The sequence below is a fragment of the Carlito syrichta genome, unplaced genomic scaffold, assembly GCF_000164805.1.
Source record: "Carlito syrichta isolate Samal-C Ts95f unplaced genomic scaffold, Tarsius_syrichta-2.0.1 Scaffold80230, whole genome shotgun sequence".
Classification (NCBI taxonomy): Eukaryota; Metazoa; Chordata; class Mammalia; order Primates; family Tarsiidae; genus Carlito; species Carlito syrichta.
Window position 1 is genome coordinate 101,764 of NW_007024326.1, and position 22,232 is coordinate 123,995.

The 22,232-nt window shown below is 44.7% G+C and overlaps 1 protein-coding gene across 1 annotated transcript in view; it reads right to left on the reverse strand.

Annotated features, from left to right (window-relative positions):
* The window catches only part of FCRL5 (Fc receptor like 5), a 58,519-nt gene that overhangs the window by 14,554 nt on the left and 21,733 nt on the right, over nt 1-22,232 (reverse strand). Inside the window, exons 7-16 of the mRNA XM_021710822.1 lie at nt 20,385-20,703; nt 19,160-19,435; nt 15,702-15,980; nt 12,638-12,916; nt 12,067-12,183; nt 10,842-10,869; nt 9,805-9,887; nt 9,510-9,578; nt 6,563-6,594; nt 6,453-6,485 (exon numbers count right to left, since the gene is read on the reverse strand). Of these exons, the coding sequence (XP_021566497.1) occupies nt 6,453-6,485; nt 6,563-6,594; nt 9,510-9,578; nt 9,805-9,887; nt 10,842-10,869; nt 12,067-12,183; nt 12,638-12,916; nt 15,702-15,980; nt 19,160-19,435; nt 20,385-20,703 (1,515 nt within the window). The remainder of the gene's footprint in view (nt 1-6,452; nt 6,486-6,562; nt 6,595-9,509; nt 9,579-9,804; nt 9,888-10,841; nt 10,870-12,066; nt 12,184-12,637; nt 12,917-15,701; nt 15,981-19,159; nt 19,436-20,384; nt 20,704-22,232) is intronic.

Here is a 22,232-nt window from a genome sequence, read left to right on the forward strand (position 1 = left end):
TAATCCCAGCACTTTGGGAGGTCGAGGTGAGAGGATTGCCTGAGCCTGAGGGTTCGAGACCCAACTGGGCAACTTGGTGAGACCTTTTATCTACAATAAATCAAAAATTAGCCAGGCATGGTAGCACGCGCCTGTAGTTCCAGTTCCTTGGAAGGCTGAAGCGGAAGGATAGCCGGAGCCCAGCAGATAGAGGCTGCGGTGGCCGGGAGCATGCCACTGCACTCCAGCCTGAGCGACAGAGTGAGACTCCAACTAAAAAAAAAGAAAGAAAGTATTTCAAATATTTTCAAAAGTATTTAGAAAATAATAGTGACTTATTGATTTGACATTAACACGTAGTCTATATTCTATTTTTTCTAGTTATCACCAAAATTTATCCTGTGACTTTTGTTGTTGTTGTTGTTGTTCCAGAATCTGGTCAAGGTTCCTATTGCATTGTCATGTCTCTTTAGACTTCCTGGGTCTCACTACCCTTTTGACAGTTGCACGATATTGACAGTTTTGAGGCGTCTTTGTCAGAATGATCCACGTTCTGGATTTTTTTGTCTCCTCTTGTAGTTTCTGGGTAAGATTTTTTGACAAGAGCACTTCATGGGAGAGATTACACTTCCTGCTGCATTACCTCAGAAAGCACACAGGGTCAGTGTCCCCCGCTGCTAGTCATTTGATTGCTTGATTAAGACTAGCCCTGCCAGATCTCTCCATGGTTAAAGTATATTTTCCCCTTCAATTAACCAGAACTGGGTTAGTGATGCACTGAGGCCACGAGGATCTCCTGTTGCCCAGCAACCTCTCGTTGTCTGGTTTCAATATTCATTGGTGATCCAGAATCAATTATTACCATGGGATTGCAAAGTGGTGATTTTCCAATGTCAGCATTTCTTCTATATTAATTATCTGTTGTCTTCTGTAAACAAGAGCTGTCTCCTGTTCCTTTTTTTTGATACTAATTATTTATTAATTCTTTTAAAATTTAATGTATTGTAGGTTATTACTACCAATTCTTTTTTTATGCTCAAATTTAACTGGCAGGTGTTGACTTGCTACTTAAAAGATTTTAGGGACTTAATAGGACACACGAGGATATCTCAACATCAACCCAGACCAACTGACTTTGGACAATAAGCCAATTTGAAGCTCCTAAGACAGTTATCCCAATAAAATCATGCCCACAGGGCTCAGTACTTAGCATTGCCAAAAAGACTGGTGTGAATCATGAAAGGCAGATAGAAAATATCTTTTAATCAGTCTGTTACATCTGAGTGGAGGCTGTGACCTCTAACTTTAACTCAAGTAGCAGGAATATTTCAACTTGAGGGTTGTTTTGCCACTGTGCCATCATCATTCTGAGGATCAGGTAATTCCTTTTCTTTCCTTCCCACTGAAGAGTTTAAAACTTTCCTCTTCTGAGCCTTGTACTTCTGTATTCTCAGAGCTGCACTAGGTGTGAGCTTTGTTTGATAATGTGGCCTCCAGAATAGGCCCTGAGCAGACTTCTTTAATCCTGAGCTGTTCTTGCTACTATCCTCTTGACTTTCAAGTAGGCCTAAGAAACCCGCCTCCTTGGAATGTTGTCCCCTCATTCCACCTTTATGTCAGTTGTGTCTGCAGTGATGACAAATACCCCAGCCTCGTGCTGTGAAAAGCAGCCCAGACCTGCAGTCTAGGCTCATGTCTCGGGCATCTGGTTTCCTCGTTGAACAGCTCAGCCGAGGTTGGGTCAGCAACCCCAGCCCTGCCTGTCCGGGCAAGATCCTGATACCTGGAAGCTTGAAAAGCCACTCGTGGAACTCAGCTGGCTTACATTCAAAGCAGTGAACATTGCTGTGGCTCCCAATGTGTCAAAAGCTTTAATAAAAAGATTCCTCTTTTATGGCTGAATCGGCTACAGCCACAGCTGCTCAAGAAAGCTGTGTTTATTCAAGGAAAAGTGGGCACCTTTTCAAGGACCTTGGCTCTGCTGAGACCCTCACCAACACTCCCTCCCTCCCCCGCCACTTGCTGAGACCCCTGACTCTCTCCCTTGTAGAGATCACGTGTCTAGTGTCCGACTGCTAGACCTCACATAATCATTATTTAGCTGAAATTCTCAGTGGCTAGAGGCCTATAGAAGCTGCTATCTTAGCTCTGGAAGCAGAAAATAGCTGGAAGCAGAGGCTTCATAAGGAGTGACTCTAATCCCAGAAAGCAGGGATGAGAGAGAAAGGGAGAGATAGGAAGGAAGAGCACAGGTAGAGGTGTGTGTTCCAACTTGGCCACAGCTTTGCAACAAGTTGATTGCTTGGTGTCTCAGGATGTCCTCATTCAAAGCTTATGCTTCTCTTAACAGTACTTGGGAAGAGGGTTGCAGGAAGGAGAAAGAGAGAAATATTTATCCACTGGCTTCAATATATCTCATTGTCAAGGTCAACTTCTCTGCACCTCTGCCTGGCAGGGGAGCCCCAGGACAGAGGTGAGAGGTGCATGGTTTGCATGGGGGAGGTGCTGTCAGGTCATACCTGCAAGTGCCAGGAGGAACTGGGACCCTAACTGATAGACTCAGCAGCAGCCAAAATCCACAACCCCCAGATGCAGCAGCTAAAATCCACAAACCCCAGAACAGCATGACTGCAGCCACTCCAGCCAGAAGAGTCCAGTACATCTGATTGCCACTGCTTAATGATCAGTGTGTGCATTCCCAGCCTGGTAGCCCTGGGCAGAGCCTTGTTCAAGCTCTCACAACCTGTCAGCAAACACTACAGCCTGACTTAGAGCACCTCTCCCAGGTCCAGTAGCAAAAGGCAATGCAGCACCAAACAGTCCCAAATAAATTGCTGTCAATGGCCACAATAAAACAAGCAAGCAAAGAAAAAAACCCAGCCAGTCGATGCCAGGCAAGCATCACCAAGCCACCTGCCATGCTGTGGCACAAACTCCTATCCTTGCTGTGCATTTTGCTCTCTTGAATTCACATCTGTTCAGTTTCTCAAGGTTTGAAGCCTCCTTTGCCAGATATTGAGAATGGAGTTACAACCTGGAAACTGCAGTCATCTCTCTGCAGAGGTAGGTCTTTTGAAAATATTTACAGTGAAATATTATGCAGTCATAAAGAACAACAAAATCATGTCCTTTGCAGCAACATGAATGCAGCTGGAGATCATCATTCTAAGTGAATTATCACGGAAATAGAAAGCTGAATACTGCGTGTTCTCACTCATAAGCAGGCCCTAAACAAGGGGCACTTGTCTTTAGGACTTGGGGATCAGTACTGTCATCTCTGGAGCTCTGTTTAGGGGCTATAGGTACTATTCTGAGAAAACAGGAAAATTTCATTCAACACCAGTACACATGCATTGATTCACTAAGAATTGAGTATGATTTACCAAGCCTTGTGCTGTATGTTGGGTATGACGTGAGGATGGGGGAGGGTTACAAACTAGAACTAGCTGTAACACTCAACCTTTGAGAAGCTTTAAGTACAAGAAGAGAAGCAGACACACACACACTCACATGGACATGCAACAGATGCATATTCTTGTAAGGGCTACAAGAAACACAGGTGCAAAGGTTACAGGAGCCAGAGGAAAAAGTAAGGCTTCACTGAGGAGTGACATCTGAATTGGGTCTTGGAGGCCAAGTGAGTTTGAAAGATAGAACAGAAAAGGAGACAGACACAGCACGTGCTCAGGCATAGCTGTTTGAAAGGAGGTGGTGTGAAGGAAACGGGGGGAATTGTGTGGCATGTGTTCCTGTGGATTGGGGGAGGTAATGGAAGATGGAGCTAAAAATGTAGGTTGGAGCTAAACCTTGAAGAGTCCTGTGCCCTACAGTGGAGTCAGGAGCCTCTGAAAAATGAAGAATTTCAAGCAGAGGAAAGTTGGGGTTTTAGAAAGACCATACCAGTGACTCTGCTGGCAATGGCTGTGGGAGGAGAGAGTTAAGGACACTGGGCTATGAGACTCCTGCAATAGTCCTAGTGATGGGTAATGAGGGCCTGCATTAAGGCAGTGGCAGAGGAGACTGAAAGGAGGACATCATTTAAGAGACATTTAGGATAAAAAGTAGACTGGATTAGACTGGGTGACCAATTTAGTATAGGTGCTCAGAGATGACTATGCATCTTCTGGCTGGGATGACGGGGAAGAGAGTGTCGGCTTCAACTAAAAAATAAAAGGAGACAAGTGGAAGGAAAGACAGACAGAAAGATGGAAGGAAGGAAGGAAGGAAGGAAGGAAGGAAGGAAGGAAGGAAGGAAGGAAGGAAGGAAGGAAGGAGGATGGAGGGAGGAAAGAGAAAAGGAATGAAGGAAGGAAAGAAAGAAAGAAAGAAAATGGAAAGGAAGTAAGGAAGAGAAGAAAAGAGGCAGGAGGGGAAGCAAGTTGTGTTGGGGACAGGTAACTGGGTTTTTCTCTGTGTTTCAGATACCTGTAGGTATCTCACCTCAGACTAGTGGGTGGACCTGGTAGAAACTGAATTATTGGGATCCTAATAAAACCTCTGAAGTCTGAGGACATATATCGAATTTACTTAGATTAAGAGTGAGTAGACCAGGATCTGTGGCTCAGCTTGTAACCCCAGCACTTTGGGAGACCAAGGCAAGTGGAGTGCCTGAGACTGTGGGTTCGAGACCAGCCTGGGCAACATGGTGAGACCTTGTCTCTACAATAGATCCAAAAATTAGCTGGGCGTAGTAGTGCATGCCCATAGTTCCGGCTACTTGGAAGGCTGAGGCAGAAGGATCGCCGGAGCCCAGCAGGTCAATGCAGGGTTGGCCGTGAACGTGCCACTGCACTCCAGCCTGGGCAATGGAGTCAGACTCCAACTCAAAAAAAAAAAGAGTGAGTAGATATAGTTGAATTTGCAGAGGCGATACGTATTCATCAGGGGATTTAACTGACATTCAATTTGACAACCATTTATTGAACACCAACTATATGCCAGAAACCATGCTAGGCTCAGTATATACATAAATTAGACTTGGGCTTTGCTTTTAAGAACCTCTCACCATTTCTGGGAAAGACAGAGAAATCCATGAGTCTCTGTGACAGAAAAGTGGTGTAAAGGAAGGAACACTGGACTCTGCCACTAACTGGCTGTACGAATTTCTTATTCTCTCTGGTTCTCAATTTCCAATCACACAGTTAGAAAGTTGACCTCATGAACTCTCAGTTCCCTCACAATATTAACCACTGGCGATTCCAAGTCTCACTGTGCAGAAGACTTATGGAAGCCGGAAGGAAGACTGCTAAATGCAGGTGGGGGCTGACATCTGAGTTGGGGCTTAAAGAATAAGCAGGATTCCAGCATACGGAAATGATGGGAGATGGGGAAACAACAATGGTGGCTGGCAGCAGGCAGTGTTCTGGCCAAGGGCAGGCTCAGGAGCAGCGTGGCCTGCATGGAGTTATACAGTAGAGTGGACAGCCAGAGCTCACGCTGCTTCTCCACTGGCCTCTGCTGAGACCAGCAGCAGCAGTATCCCCTGGGAGCTTATTAGGAATGCAGAGTCTCAGGCTCCACCGAGACCCACGGAAACAGAATCTGCATTTTTGTGCAAGATCATCAGGTGATCCATAAGCACATTACATACAACATGAGAAGCCCTCCCTCTTGCTGAACAGTTTTTTTCATCCAAACTCCTCTTAACTTTCTTACTCAGCGAACAGAGGAGAACACCTCCGGGATTTCTTAGGGAGCACATTCATTGCATCAGTTTGATTACCCACAGTTTCTTCCTCATTCATTCATTCAGTCCAATGGTAATTGAGTACCTCCTATATTCCAATACGCATTCCATCTGCATCCCTGGCCTTGACTTTGCTGGGTTACTTCTGGTGGGTTGGGAGGGACCTGGGAGCTGGGATATGAAATCTGCTTAATTGGGCAGGTAGACATTGGCACGTAAGCAGGGAAGAAGTTATCCTGGAATTTGAAACAGGAGGAAGGGTGTGAAATGCAGTCCCACTGCAGGCAAATGCACAACCATCCAGGGCGCACAGGGCCCAGGCTGTCCCATTTGGCAAGCGTGGCAGCATCCCACCAGGCTCTTGGCAGTTGAGAAATGCACCGCGGAGAGCAGGACCTCTGTGCTGGAGCCCAGGAACTGTCCCAGTCCTTGTCTAGGAACGGAGGGGTTGTGTATAGAAGCAGGACTCGGAATAGGGACCAAGGCTGAAACCCACTTGAGGAAGCCAGGAGACATAATGGGCCCTGGGTTGGAAGCAACTTGTCAATAGATTTTAACAACAGCCAGGGCAAGGCCGTAACCTAGGAAACAGGCAAGAGTGGGCACGTAACACACAGACCACTGAATGCAGCTGGGGCAGCTTAAAATCTCCTCATTTCAATGCTCCATCTTCCCCAAGGAGAGGCTCAGGGTGCAGAAGATGAGACTGCAGCTGGGCAGATGTGGTGACTCATCTGTGAGGAGTCAAGGAAGCCAAGAGCTGGGGCCAGGAGGCTGGGATTGATGCCATCTTCACCTGGGAGTAGATGACAGGGGACTCCTAGGAGGCAAGAGTGCAAGGTGAGGACTAAGGGCTGGAGGGCAGGGAGGAGAGGTCATGCGAGTGGGGCAACTCACCTCGTTTCTTAGAAGCTTGGGGTCAGAGGCAACTGTGGAAAGAGGGAAGCAGTTAGCTTGGAAGGCAGTCAGCTTGGAAAGGCCCGCCCTAGCTCTTCCTTTGTGCTTGCAGTGTTAGGCCAGCCAACCCACCCACCCCTGGGGCTACAGCCTCCCGTGCACCTTGGCAAGACCCTCCGCACTCCTTAGCATCGAAAGCCAGCCTCTCTTCTTGGGCTTCCCTGTGTCGTGCTCCTCTGCTACTAGCCTCAGCCTCTCAGCTGACTGACCCTCTCCTCAATATCGCTCTGCACTTTGTTCCCCACTCTGAGCTCCCTTGGGGATCTCAAAACGCATTTACCTTTTATCTCATGAGTTTTTTTTTTAATCACAGATTTATATTATGTATTCTGAAGAGGTAGTGAGGCCTGATGTAAATTTTAAAGAGCAGACTGCGAGTCTAGACAGCCTCAGACTGTGTCAAGGGCCCGCCTCACCATCTCTGCGGCCTGGGGGAGGTCATTTAACACTCCTGCCTCAGTTGCCTCATCTAGAAGGTGAGAATAATTATATCATCCGGCTGTAGGGTTATTGTGAAGCTATATGTGTTTGCACATATGTGTGTGTTTGTGCATGTATAATTTCTCTTTCTCGTTTGTTGGGCAGTTTCTATGTGCCAGATACAGTTCTGAGTACTAAAAATAAACACATCCCCCCCATTATCATATGTATGCATGCTACAGCTCTCTCTATATATGTTACAGGTGTAGCTGTAAAGAATGTACACGTAAATATAGTGTATTAATCTATTTATAGCCCTTAGAACTGTACCTGGCACATAAGAACTGCTCAGCCCGTGATAGATATTAGAAGTTATTATTGTTGTCATATTATCTCAGACTAGTGTGAACTATGACATTCTCCAGGCAGGGCGCTCCTTTTGGCTAAGAATGAGCTTCAGGGCTCCCTGGAATTGCACTGAGAAGCAGGGTGTGGACTCTGGAGACAGACTGGTGATGAACTTGCTATATGATTGCAGGCAAGTCATTTAGGTGTCTATGCCTCAGTTTCCTCACCTGTAAAGTGGGGATAATAACAGTACTTCCCTCAAAGGGAGGTGCAAGTGTGAATGAGTTCATATATCTTAGAGGGGCGCTATGGAACCAAAGATGAGGCACAAACATGAATTCACTTGGCACAAATACAAGAAGATTGAAAAACCAGAGAGAAACACACTGGCTAAAATCACACAGCACTTTTTATGAAGCAGAGTTAGAGAGAAAAGCCTGTCCCAAAGGACCATGCTCTCCCTTTGGGATCCCAGTAGGAGGAAGCTAGGTTGGAATTCCCTCACTGTGAGGGTTCATAACACAGACTCTCAGATGTGGCCATTGTCACAGCTGCTCAATGCTCTGCTGTTTTATCAGCATTTCCACACCAATTTTCTCATTTAATCCTCACAGTGGCCCTATGAGATAGTGTGGTAGCCAGAATAATATTCTCCCAACTCAAATATGTCCATACCCTCATCCATGGAACCTGTGAATCTGTTACCTTTGATGAGAAAGAAGGTTTTTCAGGTGTGATTAAGATTATGGTCCCTGCCGGGTTCGGTGGCTCAGCCTGTAATCCTGTAATGCTTTGGGAGGCTGAGGTGAGTGGATTGCCTGAGCCTGCGGGTTCAAGACCCGCCTGGGCAACTTGGCGAGACCTCATCTCTACAATAAATCAAAAAATAGCCACGCATGGTAGCACACGCCTGTAATTCCGGCTACTCGGAAGGCTGAGGCGGATCGCCGGAGCCCAGCAGTGGAGGCTGCGGTGGCCGGGAGTGGCCACTGCACTCCAGTCTAGGCGACAGAGTGAGACTCCAACTCAAAAAATAAAAAATAAAAAAAAAGATTATGGCCCCTGAGATGGGAAGAGTAATCTGAGTTATCCAGGTGGGCCCATTAGAATCGTATGAATCCTTAGAATCAGAGAACCATTTCCAGCTGTGGTCAGAGGGAGATTCGGCTATGGAGAATGATTAGAGAAGTACAGTTTTGCTGGCTTTGAGGATGGAGGAAGGTGATACAAGCCCAGGAAAGTATGAGACCTCCAGAAGTTGGAAAAGCAAGAGCACATTAACCCCTGGAGCCTCCAGAAAGGAATGTAGCCTGCCTACACCTTGCTGTGAGCCCAGTGAGGTCATGTCAGACTTATAACCCACAGAGTTGCAAGATAATAAATGTGCACTGTTTAATTCCACAAGTTTGTGGTAATTTGTCACAGCAGCAGTAGAAAACGAATACAGGTAGGCAGGTGCTATGGATGGGATATTGGTGTCCTTCTCTAAGTTCATGTGTCAAAGCCCTAATCTCCAATGTGATGGATTTGAAAAGTGGGTTCCTTGGGAGGTAATTAGGCCATGATGTGATTAGTGTCTTTATGTAATGAGACGCTAGAGATGGTGTGCCTCCCTCTCTCTCTCTCTCTCTCTCTCTCTCTCTCTCTCTCTCTCTCTCTCTCTCTCTCTCTCTCGCAGCAAGCAGGAATCTGTATGCAAACCAGGAACAGAGCTCTCACCGGGAACCTGACCATACTGACACCTTGATCTTGGACTTTCAGCCTCCTGAACTGTGAGAAATACATTTTTGTTCTTTAAGCCACCAGTCTATAGTATTCTATCATACCAGCTGGAAATGACTAAGACAGTAGAGAATGATATAGTCTGAAGTACTGAAGCTCTGAGAAGTTAAGTGACTGGTTCTCAGATTGTACTGATGCCATCTATAGACAAGGAGAAAGGTACACTGCATGATGGGCTTAGATTTGCCACAAGCGGCATAGGGACAAGTTAAGAAACCCCAAGACCCAGAGTGAGGGCAGCTCTGTTCTTGGTTGGCCTAGATCTGCCGGGGGTGGAGAGAGAGATACAATGTTTAGATTGAGGATTGCCAGAACAGGGGCTTCCTCAGGTTCTTACCTGCATGTTTGCTTCTCTCTTGGATGCTCCTGACTTCTGAGTAAACCACGTCTCCTCCTCTAGTATTTACTTTCAAAGAAATGGAAATTTCAATCTAGTATTTACTTTCAAAGAAATGGAAATTTCAAAGGGTGCTAAAACAAGGGGATTGTCTCTTATCTGAGCTACTTCCTCCTCCTCCAGACCAAATTTGTTCTCTGGGAAGACTAGAGCCCTCCAGGTCTTGGTACAGTCCCTCCCCATCTCCTGCCCCAACTTGGCAGTCCCTGCCAAAATGCTGAGTCTTGGGCCTCACCATTAGCATACACTGGTTGCAGTTCTATCCAGGCTGGAACATTGTGGTAGGTGGGCTCTTGGGGGTCCAAGTCTGAAGGGATCCTATGAGACAGAAATGTTGATGTTTGCAGGAATCCTGACAACGTAGCTAAAATGATCACCCCCACCTCATGAGTTCTTACTGTATGGTGACTGTCAAGCCTGGAAACATAAACAAGTACATAACAAATGGCCCATGGGTATTATAATATGAATCATGATAAGTTAATATTATCCACTATTCCAGAGCTTATGGTCATCTGATGTGTAGCAGGAACTGTGCTAATGCTTATAATGATATTAAATTAGTTCTATTTTATCCTTTTTTATAGATTTTTTAAAAAGGAGATTCCACAAGGTAAAATGACTAAGACCATGTAATCAGAAAGGGGAAGAGCCACGAGTCAAACCTGGCTCCGAGACCTGCACTCCCAGAGAGATCAGGAATCAGAAAGGCTCAGAGAAATGCTGCATTAGCTTGTTCAGGGAGAGTTAGTGAATCATGGTGCAGCTCCTAAGGTCAGCCTTTGGGATACCGATGGCGGCCCCTTCTTCATCAGCTCTACCTCCTGCTGGCAGAGTGACTTTGGTCTCTCTGGGTGGCCACATCATCTGGCTCCATCTTCTTGGTTGTCATCACAACAGATGTTCTTTAGATTGGCCAGATCCAGAGATTTCCAGACTGACTAAACTAAGATCATCTCAAGGCAGGGATGGAATTAAGTGGTCTCAGCAACATTCAGACAACCAAGCCAACAGTCATCCAAGGATGCAGGCTAATAAATGAAAAACAATTAACCCTTGATGTAGGGAGAAGGCCTTTACAGCTAAGGTTGTAAGTGAGGAGATCCTGGGAATTGCCTCGAGGTGTCCTCAGGGAAGTGACAACATAAACAGGACACAGCGCATCTCAGCAACACCCAGCAGAAACTGCTCTTTGGGATAATCAGATTCCATTCCATTTTTCTTTCTGGCAAGCATTTCATTGATCACACAGGAATACAGCCCAGGTCTTACCTGGAGGGCTCAGAGGACGACCTTCCCCCTACAAAAGAAAGCAGAGGGGTGTTGGAGTCAGGAAAAGGAGACCTTCATGGGGGACATAACCCATAGAAGGCTTGCCCCGAGACTGCTGAGAGTTGCTATCCCTGAAGTTTGAATCCTTTGCTATGCCCAAGAAAGGCAGCAGATTAGGCAAAAACTACTCATCCTGGCCTAGTTATATATAAGGGAGAGGCCACAATCTATCTTCCTTTCATCTGCAGCTTTTTGTGTTTTATTTATTTATTTTGAGTCAGAGTCTCACTCTGTTGCCCAGGCTGTAGTGTAGTGGCACACTCACGGCCACCGCAACCTCAACCTGCTGGGCTCAGGCAGTCTTTTTGCCTGAGCATTCCAAGTAGCTGGAACTACAGGCATGCACCACCACGCCCAGCTACTTTTTTGTTTTTAGTTGTAGAGACGAGGTCTCACCAAGTTGTCCAGGCTGGTTTCGAACCCCTGGACTCAGGCAATCCTCTCACCTCCGCCTCTCAAAGTTCTGGGATTACAGGCATGAGCCACTGTGCCCAGCCCTCACCTGCAGCCTTTAAAGACAATGATCAGTAGCTGTAGGCAAGAAAATAAACTTGATTGGTTATAAAAATAGTGTACATTTTAAAAATCAGTAGATTACCAAATTTTATTTGGTTTCTGTTTTCACTTCTATTTTTTATAGTCTTTCTCCTCCCTTTCCCAGTCCTCAGGGATCTCTTAAGGGTAGAGAGGGAGATACAGTAAATCCCCTACATATGATCCTTCTAGTTATAAACTTGAACGATGCACACCTGTGGTTTTTATGTATTTCTCTCCACCAGGTGTCAGTATAGCCTGTTTAATGCATACAATACTACATAGCCGACTATGTTAGTTGGATACCTAGGCTAACTTAGTTGGACTTAAAGAAAATTGGACTTACAAACACTCTCTTGGTACAGAACTCGTTCATATTTTGGGAAGTTTCTGTACTCCGCAATTTATGACGTTGGATAAGCTACATCTCATCGAAGTATCTTGCACTCTATAGGGCTGTTTTGGGAGTTTTACATTTAATGAAAGGAATTCTGGGGAACTCAAAAGGAAAGGTGAAGGATTGTGGAAAGGGAGCAAAGGAGCTCTTGAGAGCCTGGGGATGAACACAAAGCCAGCATGAGCCTGAGGGAATAGAGCTGGGAAGGGTATGATGTGCCCAGGAGTTACCCACCTGTTTTTCTCAAGAACCAGAAGTAGAGCAGCAGTGCCCCAGCAATGAGGCCTGTCAAGCCAAGCAGCCCCCAGGTGACTCCTGTGGCAACAGCACCACTTCTGCTGTCGATCAGCCCTGAGGGGAGACCCCACGCATGAGCCACAGGGAGAGGCTTGTAGTCTTGAACTGCCCTGACCTCTGAAGCTGATACCTGGGCCTGGGACAGAGTATGAACCTAGGTGACCAGGATCCCTGCAGCTATGCAGGCACTGGTGTGGCCTAGGAAACGACTCCTGTCCTTGTGAGGAAACTTGTCTCTGTGCTTGAGGCAAGGGTTGAGGGTCAGAATAGATGGTGGCCAGTGAGACAAGAGGCAACCAGCAAAGACTTCTCAGTTCAGTGATGCGCTTTCCTTTTCCCTGCCCAGTATCATCATTTCAGAAACACTTCAGAAAATAACGACTTCGAGAACTCTACCAACTTTGTGTACTTGTCCCTGAGAAGTCAAGCATCCTGAGGATTATCAGAGTGTCCTTGAAGGAAATACTTTGTCCACATCTGTGGTATGGCCTGCACATAAGGAACTTACTTGCGATGGAAAGTGTCATCACCTCACTGCGTTGGGCCCACACGCCATTGTCAGCCTCACAGGAGTAGTTTCCAGAATGTTCTGTTGTCAGAGAGAGGTTGAAGGACGTTCCTCCTCCAGAGGGGGCTGAGCTATTACCCAGGGTGACATCCTCATGATAAAACCGGTACAAGATCGGGGGAGAGCCTGTCAGGGCCTCACAGCGAAGCTCCACCATGTCCCCCACCATAGCCTGGGCCCTGGGAGCCCTGAGGGTGAGGATGGGGCGTGACACTGGAACTGAGGGAAAATAAAGAGTCAATAATAGTTTCTACTGCTAACATATTTGTAAGAAACAAAAGGCATTATGAAGAAATGTCAAAAGTCAGATCTCAATCTTGGCAAAATAGATTGAAACACATATGATAGACAAAGCTAATTACCTTGATCTTCATATAGTTTTCAGTGGATAAAAAATATCTAACAGAAAAGTGTAAAGGGTGAGTAAGTCAAGTAAGTCACCGATAACTTCAAATACCCAAAAACATAAAAAGATTGTCATCTTCATTACTGATTAAATATATACAAATAAAAACCACAAGATTCTATCATCTCCATTCATCAGATAGTCAAGGCTTAAGTAAACTGATAATATTAATGAGATCGTGGATTAACAGGCACCTTGATGTGCCCTAGGTGGGAATACAAATTTAAGACACCTCCTAGAAAGGCAATTTGGCTGTGTCTACCAAATGTAAAATGCATATAAATTTTGACCCACCAAATCCACTCCTAGGATCATCACCATTAAAAATACTGACAAAAGATACGTGCTACAATATCTGAACAGAATTGCTATTGTAGCATTTTTATGTCAGCTAAAGACTAGAGAGAACCTAGTAGACTGGGTAATAAAATATGAAAGATATTCAAAATGCATTTCAGAAACTAAAGTCAGGATGTATTTTATGTAAAAAATGTAAGTCACATAACTTTTTAATATATGTGTAATAAGACTGTATCTTTGTTAAAAATTCTATGCCATTATGTTTATAGAATATTTCTAGAAGAATATAGGTGAAACAGTTAATAGTGGTTATGTCTGAAAAATATTATGATATGAAATGTGTGGGAGCAGGTGGAAAGAGACCCTTACCCTTCAATATTTGCTCTTTTGTATTATTTGATTTTTTCGATCATGAAGATTCATGCATTCTTTCAAAGTAACAAGTTATTAAAAACTAAAAAGTTGTATTTAAATGTGGTCACCATGGATGAAAAAATGCCATGTCTTAGTCTAATGTTAAGAGTGAGATAGGACATGCTTCAACCTGGTTTTACCCTTGCTATCTGTGTGTGTAAACTAGGTAATTCACCTCTCTATGCCTCAGTTTCCTGTTTTCAAATTTGGGATAAAAGTGTTTTGATATTTATCCTCATAGGTTTATCTTAATGATTAAATGAGCTATTGCAGATCAAGCACTAAGCACAGCGCCTGGCACATGGCTCAGTCAGTGTTGAAGATGATGATGGTGATGATGAGAAATATCCTTTTTTCTGGCAGTTCCTCTTTTCTATGACCCGTGTCCTAGTTTCAGGACTCAGACACAATTCATCTAGGCTTGACAAGAGTCCCTTAGCTGTGATAACAGCAGCAGCAGAAATAACATGCATTTGCACCAGGGAATTACAGAAATAAGGGAGTAGGGATTAGATCATGAATACAGAGTGTAGGAGATATGATATGCTGGTTTTCTGTGTTGTGAGGAGAGAGGGAGCAGGCCTCCAGGAGTGGTACAAGCCTGTGTGGTGGCTCAAAGGGGTAAGTGTATAAACCATGTAGCAAGAGTCCTTGCAAATCGTAGGAAAATTGGCTGAGACTGGTGCTACTGGTGGGGGAAGAGGAATGAGCTGGTTGAATGGGAAAAAACAAATCTCATCATTTCCTGGATGCCAGTGAGATGGCTGCACCAGCCACCTTGATGAGATGCTGGACCCTGGGCCACATGCCCAGAGCAACATGCTCATATGACTCTGACTCTCTCCAAAAGAGACTAAGGGCACTTACTTTGCATGACCAGGCTGGTGTTTGCATACCATTGCATGGTCCCATTTCTCTGGGATGTATCCCAGGAACAGGAACAAAACAGCTTCTCCTTTTCCATACCCCTTCCAGGACCTTTGAGTCTGCATACTCCATGTTCTCTGTCCACCAAAATAATGGAATTCTAGGGTCTGGAATGACTACGATTTTCATCTAGTCTGATTTTCCCACTGAGGTAACTATAGAAAGATCCTTGGCCAAGGTCATACAGCTAGTTATCTTCAGAGCCAAGTTTAGAACATTAGCCTTCAGCATACTTTTGTGATCCCCCAGTCCTCTCTAAATAAGAGTTTAGAGATTTGACTTGTAGGTATAATTACCAAACGGATTCATAACTCATAAGATTAGCTTTCCTTGGGTTATAACACTTGATGGCAAGAGGTCATAGGACAGCTTAGGGAAGGGAGGAATTTTTTTGAAGGATGGCTGTTTCCATTCCATGTCATCCTATTCTTGCTTCTCTGCCCTGGCCACCTGTGTCTCTCCTGAAAGGCTGTGTACATAGCTCATGTTTGCCTAGGATTTTTAATGTGGAGATGGAGCAATTAAATTTTCCCTGGTAATGAGCTCAAGAGTAGAGGTTTATTGGGAATCAGTGAAACAAGAACCCTGGCAAGAAATGGCCTAATCTTTTGGGGGTTGATGGGAGCAGAAAAACCCCTACTCAGAATTCTTCATATCATAATTTCAGATCAAAAAATAGTCTATGTTCTATAAAGTCTTATTTGCATTTTTAGTGAGGAGTTTTGATCACATTCAAGAAGGTAGCTTGTACTATGCTGCTGGGAGAATCCAGGATCCTGAAACTGTACTACAGAAAGGGTCTCAGGCTTTCACATGGAAGTTGTGCAGACAGGAAACATTCTGGGATGCCACTCCAGCAAATAACTCTGAGGAGCACTGTAGTTCTGTTTTCAGCTGCTGGGGTTACAAGGTTCAGACAGCTCTTGGTTGTGCTGCTGGTATGCAGGGCCAACTCACCTGTAACTATGAGTGTCACCACCTTACTATGCTGGGCTATCAGACCATTGTTGGCCTCACAGGAGTAGTTCCCAGAATGTTCTGCAGTCAGAGAGAGGTTGATAGATGCTTCTCCTCCAGAGGAGGCTAAGCTGTTTCCCAGGGTGACATCTTCGTGATAAAACTGGTACAGGATTGGAGGAGAGCCTTTCAGGGCCTCACAGTGAAGCTCTACCACGTCTCCCACCACAGCCTGGGCCCCCAAATTCCTGAAGGTGAGGACAGGGTGTGACACTGGAACTAAGGGAGGAAAAGCAGTTAACTATCAGCTCTTTTTGTTCAAACATATTCTTCTATACTAAAGACATTTCAAATGGGAAAATGGTTTTCTTGGTTTTTAAGGGCCTTGTGACATTACTCAGAACTCAGGTATAATATATCTTCAGATCTTCAGAAACAATAGCATTCATTAATTGCTACAAACAGTTTGGAGTGAATATTGAAACTCAGGTGCATTTGAGGAAACTGAAAACAAAGATTAAACTAAAACCCAAGTATGTTAGAAATCAAAGGACAACTGGGGAAGAGGAGACATCAGTTCAAAAGAAAAGAAAGGACGGTAGAGACCTATTGCTTACATAACCAGGGATGTCATTGAGTTTGGGCTGCATCAGAAATGGGATCAGCAAAAGAATTAATGTTGATAAATTTATTTGTTGATTTTTATATTCATTCATCAGAAATTAATTGAACAAAAGCAAAACAATAATTGAGCCATCGATAAGTCCCAAGAACAGCTTTACATGCTGGGGATTCAGTGAGGAAGGAACATAGTCCCTACTCTCAGATAGTCTACAATCTGGAAGGATGATACAAAAGCACAAATATAAAGTTAAAACATTGATAATTGATACAAAATAAAGAACCAGGTGCTACGAAATGTGTGATATTGGGACCTGACCTAGTATGGATTAGTAAGGGAAATCTTCCTCAGAAAGGTACATTGGAAGTTAACCAGATGAAGCAAGAAGTAGAGAGTGTGCCAGGCAGGCAAACAGTATGTGCGAAAGCCCCGAGTTGGGAAGAAGGTTGGCACATTTGAGTTGTTGAAATAAGGTGGCAACAGCACTAAGAGTAAGATCTGAAATGTTCTGGGAAATAGGAGGTTGGAGAGTTAGGCTGAGCTTCATCACCATGTTAAGGATTTTGATTTTTCCTCACAGAGCAATGGGAAGTCTACACATCTGTCAATACAGGGGTGTGGGGTGATCAAATTTGTCTTGTTAAAAGAGAGTACTGATCTCACTGCACAGAAAAGGACCAGTGGAACAGAAGTGGAATGGAAAGGTATCTCAGTGGCATTGCAGTAGAAGAAATGATGGCTATGACTAGGCAGCAGTGGTAGAGGTAGAAAGAGATCTAAGAAATAATTAGGGAGTCAAATCAACAGGACTTAGTGATTAACTGGCTGTGAGGAGGGGTGGGGGGAAATGTCAAGGAAGATATTGGGTTTCTGCCTTGTGTATCTGGATGAAGGGAGATGTCTTTCACAGAGGTAGGGACCCTCAGAAGAACAGGTCTGAGGGAAATGTCAGGTGCTCAGTCTTAGAGATGTTCAGGTTGATGAACTTTTGAGATATTTGAGTAGAGACATGGCATGTGCAGGTGTTCTGGTAGGAAGGCTCTTTTAGAGAAGTAGACAGCAAGGTCATTTATAGATGACATACCCAGGATCATCTAGTGAAAGAATATAGATAAGGGAAGAGGGCACAGGTCAAAAGCTCTGGAACAAGCCAATGCTTAAAAGTTGTCTGGTGAGGGAGAAGCCTGGAAAAAAGACTGAAGGAGTGGCCCAAGGGAGAGGAGAATCAAAAGGAGGTGGAGCCACTGAAGCCCAGGAAGGTGGGGGAGGGGATTCAAGAAGGAAGAAAGAATAAAAATATATAGAGTATTTCTGAGAGATCAAGTAAGAGGTTGATTGGAAAATGGCCATTGGATTTAAAACTGTGAAGGTCATTGATGACCTTTATGAGAACCATTTTGGTGGAGAGGCTGGAAGAACCTAGTAGATTGGAACCCAGTGGATAACGAGGAAATGGAGACAACCTAGGTAGTTCAACACTTTGAAGTTTAGCCATGTTTGAGCAATGGGTGGAGGCATAAGTGAGATCAAGAGAGGGTTTTTCTTAGATATGGGAGAAGTACGGTGTGTTGAATGCCAATGGGTAGGATCCTATAGAAAGAGAGATGTTGGAGCCCATAGGAGAGCAAAGGATAACTGAGTATACAGTTTCTGAGAATGCATGAAAGGATGGAATCCAGTGATCAGATGGAAGTGTTCATCTGACATAGGGACCAGAATCCCCTTCTCCATACCTTAGGAAGAGGAGACATGAGACTCAATTTGCTGGTAGGAATTGAGGGTGTTATTGTCATATGAGTTAAGGAGGGAATAGAGTTGTTAATAAACTAGGTTGCGTTGAGGTCTGAGAACCATAGTGATAAGAGGAATTGAAGTAGAAAGCTAGAAGGGTATTGACAGATAATAGGGGTTTAAAATTGTCATTTTGGAGATGGAGCAGTGTATTTATTTATTTATTCATTCACTTATTTATTTTAAAGATGTGGTGTATACTTCAGGATTAGGTTTGTAAATGGTCATCATACAGGTGAATCAGTGTGTTTATGTGGGAGTTTGTGACATGGAGAAGAGAAGCGATCATGGTGTTGAGTGGACCATACATGAGAGCCATAAAATGATGGTATAATATGGGGTGGAGAGGAAGACTGCGAGTGAGGTGCCAAAGCCTTCACTGAGGGTGGACATTACTGGGAGTCAACCCATGACAGAGACAAGTGGGAGATGGTGATATTGCTGAACAGAACAGTGACAAATAAAGAGGTAGGAGAATGATGTTGGGATATCTTTTTTTTTAAGCTGGATTTATTAAGAGGACAGAAAAACTCCCACAGTGGGAGGGAACCCAAAGGGGTTACCTGGGATATCTTCTAACAAGAATCCTGGGTGGGAAGTCAAGCTATTCTTGGACGGGTCAGGAAAAGGATAGAGAGAAATTTGTGAGTGAATAAGAGAATATTAGTTGACAGAAAGAGAAAACTACAATGAAATATCTTCCAAGGTGAGACACATGGAACTTCATAACTTATTTTCTAACTGATCACTGTTGACCAGGACACAGTTTGTGGTTTGAAAAGCCTTTACTCCTATGTTAGGGAGTTTTGGTCACAGTGATTGAAGACTGTTGCTACCAGGAAAAGTACAGCAAATGAAGGGAAGGTGCAAGCTTCTGATATGTAGAATCTTAAACTCTCAGATTGTGGCTGTGTAGGCAACAGGCCTGACATGATGTCACACAGCAAATGGCTCTGTGAGAACCATAGTTCTAATATTGGCCACTGGGAAAGGTAGAGGAGATGGTTTGCTCCTTTTTGTGCTGCTAGTTGGAAGGTCAACTTACCTATAACACTGAGTAATATTGTGTCACTGAGCTGGGCCCCCAGACCATTTTCAGCCATACAGGAGTAGCTTCCAGAATGTCCTGCAGTCAGAGAGAAGTTGAAGGACGCTCCCCCACCAGAGAGGGCTGAACTGCTTCTGAGGGTGACATCCTCATGATAAAATCGATACAGGATCGGAGAACCTCTCAGGGCCTCACAGTGAAGCTCTACCATGTCTCCCACAACAGTCTGGGCCCTGGGAGTCCTGAGGGTGAGGACGGGGCGTGACACTGGAACTGAGGGACAAAATGAGCTAGTTGACATCAATATTTTAAAAAATAAAAACAGCTCCTCAACGACAAAAATCAAACTTTACAGAATCACATAAAGTAAAAATTACAAGTTTTACTGTTTTCTTTATTTTTATTTTCCAGAAAGTACCTCTGTTGTGTATTTGGTGATACTTTCCAGATCTTTTCCATGTGAGTATACTCATTCATATTAACACATATATAAATATATTTTAAAAACACACATGCATGGGATAACAATATACATACTGCTTTTTCTCCTCAAAAACATATTATGGGTATCTTTCTGTGTTATTACTTACATAACTACATCATTAACTTTTAAAAATCAAATTTATAATTAACACAAAATAAAGTGCAACTCTTTTAAACTTACAACTTGATAATTTTGGGTAAATAGTACCTGATTACTCTTAACAACCACGAAGTATTCCATTGTATGGATTTGCCATAATACATTTAAGCAATTCCCCAATAATGGATGTTTGGGTTGTTGTTGTTTCTTAAATTTCAAATAATGTTGCATTAAGTATTCTTTTTTTTTTTTTGAGTTGGAGTCTCACTCTGTCGCCCAGACTGGAGTGCAGTGGCCGCTCCCGGCCACCACAACCTCGCCTGCTGGGCTCCGGCGATCCTTCCACCTCAGCCTTCCAAGTAGCTGGAATTACAGGCATGCGCTACCACACCCGGCTGATTTTTTGATTTATTGTAGAGATGAGGTCTCGCTGCCCAGGCGGGTCTCGAACCCGCGGGCTCACGCAATCCACTCAACTCAGCCTCCCAAAGGCGTGAGATTACAGGCTGAGCCACCGAGCCTGGCTGCATTAAGTATTCTTGACTCAAGGAAACAAGAAGGTACATGCAGATTCTGAAGGGGTGGGTGAGGGAGGGATTTGGGCTACAGGTGGGTGATTGGCAGGAACTCAGGGCTTACTTGTAATGAAGAGGCTCACTGCCTTGCTGAGTTGGGGGCCCATGCCATTGTCAGCAGTGCAGTAGTAGTTCCCAGAATCCTTCGCAGTCAGAGAGAAGTTGAAGGTTGCTCCTCTTTCAGAGTGGATTAAGTTTCTCCACAGGAGGTTATTCTCATGATAAAAATTATACAGGATAGGCAGAGAGCCTCTCTGGACTGTGCAGCTAAGTGTCACCATGGCTCCTTCAAAAGCCAAGTCCTCAGGAGAGCTGAGGGTGAGGACAGGGTGAGGCACAGGGACTGAGAGAGAGAGAAAATTCATTAAGAGTTGCTTCTGCCTCTTACCATGTATTTCAATGCATGGCCAGTGCAAATGCCCAGTCTCCAGTCGCCACCTTATTTTGATGCCACAAGACCTACAGCCTTATCTACACCTGCTCCATACCTCTTCCCTCTGTCACATGATCATAGAAGAGCCATCCTTGACCTGTTGAAGTCATTCCGGGTCTTCTCAGTCCCTATGCTCCATTTCTTGCATCTCTAGGGTTGGCCTCAAGGCTTTGCCCTTGACCCTTTTCCCTTCCAGATTCAGGACTCTTTCCTCTGCCCCTACCCACTCTGTGTACCCAGACTGACCCTATTTACATGTAAGAAAACTAAGTCAGGGAGAGGCTAGGAGACCTGCTTGTGAAGGTTGTTTCCCGGGCAGCTGGGACTGGGCTCTGTCTCCTAATGCTTAGCCCAGTGATGATCACATCATCTCCTTAAAAAGTGAGCCTGGAGTTTGCCATGAGTGAAGGGTGACACAGGGCTCCACAGAAGTTGTTTTCCCCACTACCACAACTGCCACAGCAGTTCTGAGGGCAGGATGGTGGCGTGCATTGGTAAGGAAGGTGATGTAGTCTGGTGTTTATGGTGACATCCATGAACTATGATATATTATGCCTCCAGAGTTACATCTTTGGAGTAACTGTAATGTTGTTACCTGTCTCTATATCTTACATTAATTTTCATATTGGTTGTTGTTAATAATTAACTGTTCATTGGGACAAAAGATACTATTATATCCCAGGGAAAGATAAATAATTTGGGAGTTATTGAGAACAACAGGTTGATTGGAAACTCAAGTGTCTGGGGATCTAGAGGACACAGAGAAAAGTATTTCATATTTGAGTTCTATAGAAGTTAGAGGCTGTGGACTGGGATGGAGAGGGAGAGAGAGAGAGAGAGAGAGAGAAGCACTACAGAGACATTCATAATGGCATCCTGCTGGTGGAAGAATGAGCCCAGAGACAGACATTTTCTCAGAATGCTAGAAACCAATGGGGACATTAGAATGGCCTGGAGAAGAAGCAGGAAACAGATAAAAAAGCAGAAATTGAAGATGGCGATGGCATAGGTGAACTGGTGAGATTCTCTGAACGTGAGTTCCCAAAAAGGCTATTACTTCTCTTCCCCCATCCCCCAGTCCACCACCAACCGTGCTGGTGCCAGGCAGGAACTTCGGTCCCACGCAGGGCCAGATATTGTGGCCCCCTACTGCTGCTGTTCTACTGTGTGTGTGGGAATCTCCAGTCCCAGCCCTCTCCAGCTCCCTCCCTGGCTGCATTGTCTCCAGCCCAGCACCTGGCACCAAGCCGCCGGTCACACAGGGAGGCTCTGGGCACCTGGCCCTCAGAGACACCGGTCCCATTCCTGGCTGAAGTACCCTATGGGGGCCCAGAGCCACTCTCGCTGCTCACCACCTGCCCTTTGGAGCTTTGGATCTCTGGAACTCCGGGCCCACCCTGGCTGAGGCATTCAGCACAAGACCCCAAGCTGGGGGACCCAGACAAGTGGAAAAAAACAGATCTGCTTAAACTGCCTTGC